At 22.9% G+C, this 4373-nt stretch overlaps 2 protein-coding genes across 2 annotated transcripts; both read right to left on the minus strand.

Moving 5' to 3' along the window:
• Window positions 1–1395: 1395 nt before the first annotated feature.
• ENU1_152690 (hypothetical protein) lies at window positions 1396–2082 on the minus strand (the record flags this gene model as incomplete). Its single annotated transcript, XM_008860638.1, has 1 exon — window positions 1396–2082. One exon carries the CDS (start codon window positions 2080–2082, stop codon window positions 1396–1398), a length of 687 nt encoding a protein of 228 aa, XP_008858860.1.
• Window positions 2083–2416: 334 nt separating this feature from the next.
• Window positions 2417–3622, minus strand: ENU1_152700 (hypothetical protein; the record flags this gene model as incomplete). The annotated part of the gene is made up of 2 exons (XM_008860639.1): window positions 2417–3103; window positions 3314–3622. 2 exons carry the CDS (start codon window positions 3620–3622, stop codon window positions 2417–2419), a joined length of 996 nt encoding a protein of 331 aa, XP_008858861.1.
• Window positions 3623–4373: the final 751 nt, after the last annotated feature.

A 4373-nucleotide genomic window follows, 5' to 3' on the forward strand; every position in this document is an offset into this window, starting at 1 on the left:
ATTTTTCTTTGTATAACTTAAATATTATAAGTAAAATAAAAGATTCATAAAGATAAAAACTAGGATAAAAACTTTTATCTATTGATTCTTGTAGCTAATTTCAAGTGCCCAACTTAAGTATTAATTTTAGTTTATCAAGTAATCACTGTTATTTCTAATTATTTATTTATGAAAACAAACTTCATATTTACAAACTAAGCAAACAAGTTAGAAAGTATTATACATAATTCCTTGAAGCTGTTTTAAATATTTGATATTTACATTATTTCAACATTTTATTAAAATTCATTATATTATAATATAACATTGTGAATATATTAATTGGTATTCATGTTACTTATTAAACTTTATTTTTATCTAAAAGGATTATCACGATGTATAACGATTTATTTTTCATTTAATAAATAACTTGTAAAAACTAACTTGAATAAACAAAATACACAAATCAATAATAAAATATAAATGAAGAAAAATAATTGTATTACTCAGAAAAGATAAAGAAGAAAAATAATTGAATGAAAGATTGTAATACATTCAAATTAATGTTTAAATGAAAAAAACTAAAAAGATGTCATTGAATAAACACAAATAAAATCAAAGTTATTTCATCTAAAACATAAATAAATAATATATGACAAGTACTCAATGGTATAATTATTGAAAGAGTAGTTAAACAACAACATAAATATAAATAAAATGAATTATTCATATACCATTTAATAATCAAACTATATTGCATAACATTATTATTCAATAGTTATAATGGTATTAAAAACAAAATAATATACCTTATCATTAATAAAGATATTTAACAATATTCACACATATAAACAGAAGATAAATAACAATAAAAATGATATTTTATTTAAAAGATGTATATTATCTTAAAATCAAAATATATTGAATAAATTAAACTGATAATCATTATATTTCATTATTTAATTCTTAACTATTTAACAAATATTCATATTGAATATTATTCATTGAATTATTACCAATTTTATTTTTCTTACTTATAAATATTGTTGTTGGTTATTGGATAATATACAATACATTTTTTGGTAAGAATATTCAATATTTATAATTATATTATTAAACCTTTACTTCTATTAGCACTGCCATTTATTCAATATACATTATGCTATTTATTACTCTTATTTTACTTTATGTATTATATTTATTGTATCTTACTTTTGTGTATTTTTCTTATAATAGCATCACCTTCTCATTTTTTTATTTTAAACATCTCGCTCTCCTGCTATCAAATTCTTTTAAATTTATGATCATATTTATGTGATATTCCATGACTAGTCTGTCCATCATTTCCATGTCATATTTCAATTAAAAATACTCTTCATTTAAAGAGCTAAGAAAATATTCAATTAAAATGCTTTGCTACTCTGAAGAAACTTTTAAAGTTAATGATCCAGTAACACCATCTAAAATAAGACCTTGACCAATACAAGTCAACTTTGATTGTGTTCCAAAATCTGGTACAGAAAATACTTTTCCTGATATATGAGTGAAACTTTTTTTTCTAATATCTTCTTGAGAGAGACAATAAGTGAGGTCAAGTCCCTTATAAGACCAACGTTCTGATGGTTTTACTTTTAATATAACATCAAACGAGCAAAAATGAAATATTTTTTGACAACCAGGTTTGACAATAATTTTAACACGAACTTTTTTTAAAGGAGATTTTTGCACCAAAATTTCTTTTGTACTTCCATGATAATATTCCTTTAAAGAAATTGGAACAATTATTTTTTTTCTTTTTTTTAACTCTATTTTATCTTTTAAACATTTAATATAATCAATCAAAAAATATAATTCTTCTCTTTGTTTTTCATCTAGAGCATTGTAATTTTCTATAAATTTTTTTTTAATATTATAACTTATTATGTCATCAACTCTTTCATTTTCTGTTTTTTTTTCATTAAAACTTTCAATACTTTTATTTAGATTTATTATTACTGTTTCTGAACTCTTAATAAATTCGTTTTCAATATCATTACCATCATAAATTGAAATTAAATTAAAATAATATAAAGTCTTCTTACATTGAACTAACTCTGTATCCATTAAAGATTAAGGTGAATATTTCTTTTTTAGTTCTAATAATCCTTTTTGAAGTATTAAATGATGTTTATTTTATTAGACTATAAGTATTTTTCATTTCAAAATAATAAATTTTTATTCATAAAAAAGAAAATTTCATTCAAATAGCTTTTTTGCAACATTAAACTAAAAAATTTGAAAATTAATATAAATTAGAATAAAACTAAAAATCTAAAAATTAGATATTTATTTAAATGAAAGTTCTTAATTTTTTACTTATTTAAAAAAAAATTACTACGTGTTAAATAAAACAATAGAATAAATGAATTAGTATTATCTATGATTATGAAATGATACTTCAGTAAGGATCTTCTTGGATAGTAGCAGATTTTCTTCTTCTTAATTTACTAAAAAGACCATCTGAAGAAAAGGAAATAAGTGTAGGTTCTGATTCTTTATCAATAGAATCTGGTCTTTTCTTATCTTTCTTTTGTGCTTTTTCTTCTGTTAATTTAGGAGAAGATAAGAGTAGAGGAACTTGTTCACTCTCAACGTGTCCAGTAGTATATGTTCTAAAAACTTCTTTTGGTTGTTCTCCATTTAAGAGAGCTTGAAGTAATGTTATTTTTTCAGTTAATTCAACATATAACCTATCTAATTGGCTAACTTGTTGTTCTTCAGAAGACGTTAAATGTTTGTGATTGGAAATAAGTGTTTTGAATTGAATTTTAAGTTCATTTGCATGTTTAAGTAATACTTCGGCTGATTGTCGATGAACATTTTCCTTTAAGTTTACCATGGCATCATCAATCATTAATATACATTCTGATACTTTTTCTACATAATTCTCTAATATATTTCCATCTTTATGGATATATTCTAAATCTGTAAGTTCAGGCAAGTGGAATTGCACTCCTGTTTTTTTATATTTCATATACATTTCAGTGTACACTTTAAATTCTTGTGGGAAGAGAATACCCCAAGCTTGAACAATTCTCATGGCTTTATCAGTAACGATTTTGACTTGTTTTTTCTTCTTACAACGCTACAAATAAATATCTTCTAATAATTGATAAGATGAAATTGATGAGATTGAATCTTAAAAATTGAATCTTCAAATATAGAAATTTCTATTTTTCATTATACTTTGAAACAAAATAGAACTAAAACAATGACCTCATCACTACGTATCACTACGTTGAAGTGAAAGGACAATGTAAAAACATTTGAGAATGAGATAAAAATAAAAACAAACGTCAAATTCAGCGATACATTCAAACCATTGGACTAGCTCAATGTGAACCATTTGTTTTCTGAAATTAGAATTTCTTTTAACCGCATAGTCCATGAAACATAAACAATAATACATTTCTAAACTTGGAAGAAATTTGTTATGATATGCTTTCATTTTGTTAATAATTTGTATTCTTAAAGGAATACATGCCTGTGGAACATTTGTCATAATTCTAACAATAGTATCATATCCTTTAATGCAAGGAGAGGCATGTAGTTCATTAACTGCATGATCAAAAACTTGACTAAGTGGCACGGTTTGTTTTGACATTTAAAAATAAAATTTGAAGTTCTCTTAGAATAACATTTTTTGAAGATTATTTCTCTGAGAAGAATTATAATTACAAAATAAATAACTAAAAAGAATTACTGGAGAAAATAAAACAAAATAAAGACACAATGGATGTAGAAGTATTCACTCTAATATCAACAAAAAAAAATGAAACGTAAAAACTCAATAAGAAGATTTCATTTATTCAAGCTACGAATATAATTCAATAACACACTGCAAGTAATTCATAAAAACATGAAATACTCAATATTTAACACAAGAAATTCTGATAACATATTAAAAGAGGAATATTCCTAATGTCAATGTCTTTGAAAGAGATTCTATAACAGAGATAATAGACATTGAAAAAATAAACTACGACAATTATTTTTCAATAAACATAAATTCCAATTGTAGACATATCTAAGAACGAACGTTTTTTGAGAAGAGTTAATTTCTGTTAAAAAATAACATTCATACAAAATAGAAACATCAAATTAATAAAAAGAAAAAACTATAACCGAATTAATAACAAAATATCTGAAATAATCTCTGTTAAAATGAATCTATCATATCATAATTGTATTATACGAAAGAAGATTTCTAGAATAAGATGTTTGTATAAAAGACGAAGTAGTGAAACATACAATAAGTAATAAAGAAAGAGTAAGAAAAAAGGAAATAAGAAAGAAAAAATAAAAAGTAATTAATTAAGTATAATTAGAACTAGCTTCTATTCTTCCTGGCTCAG

The sequence above is a fragment of the Entamoeba nuttalli genome, assembly GCF_000257125.1.
Source record: "Entamoeba nuttalli P19 unplaced genomic scaffold asmbl_6359, whole genome shotgun sequence".
NCBI lineage: Eukaryota > Evosea > Mastigamoebida > Endamoebidae > Entamoeba > Entamoeba nuttalli.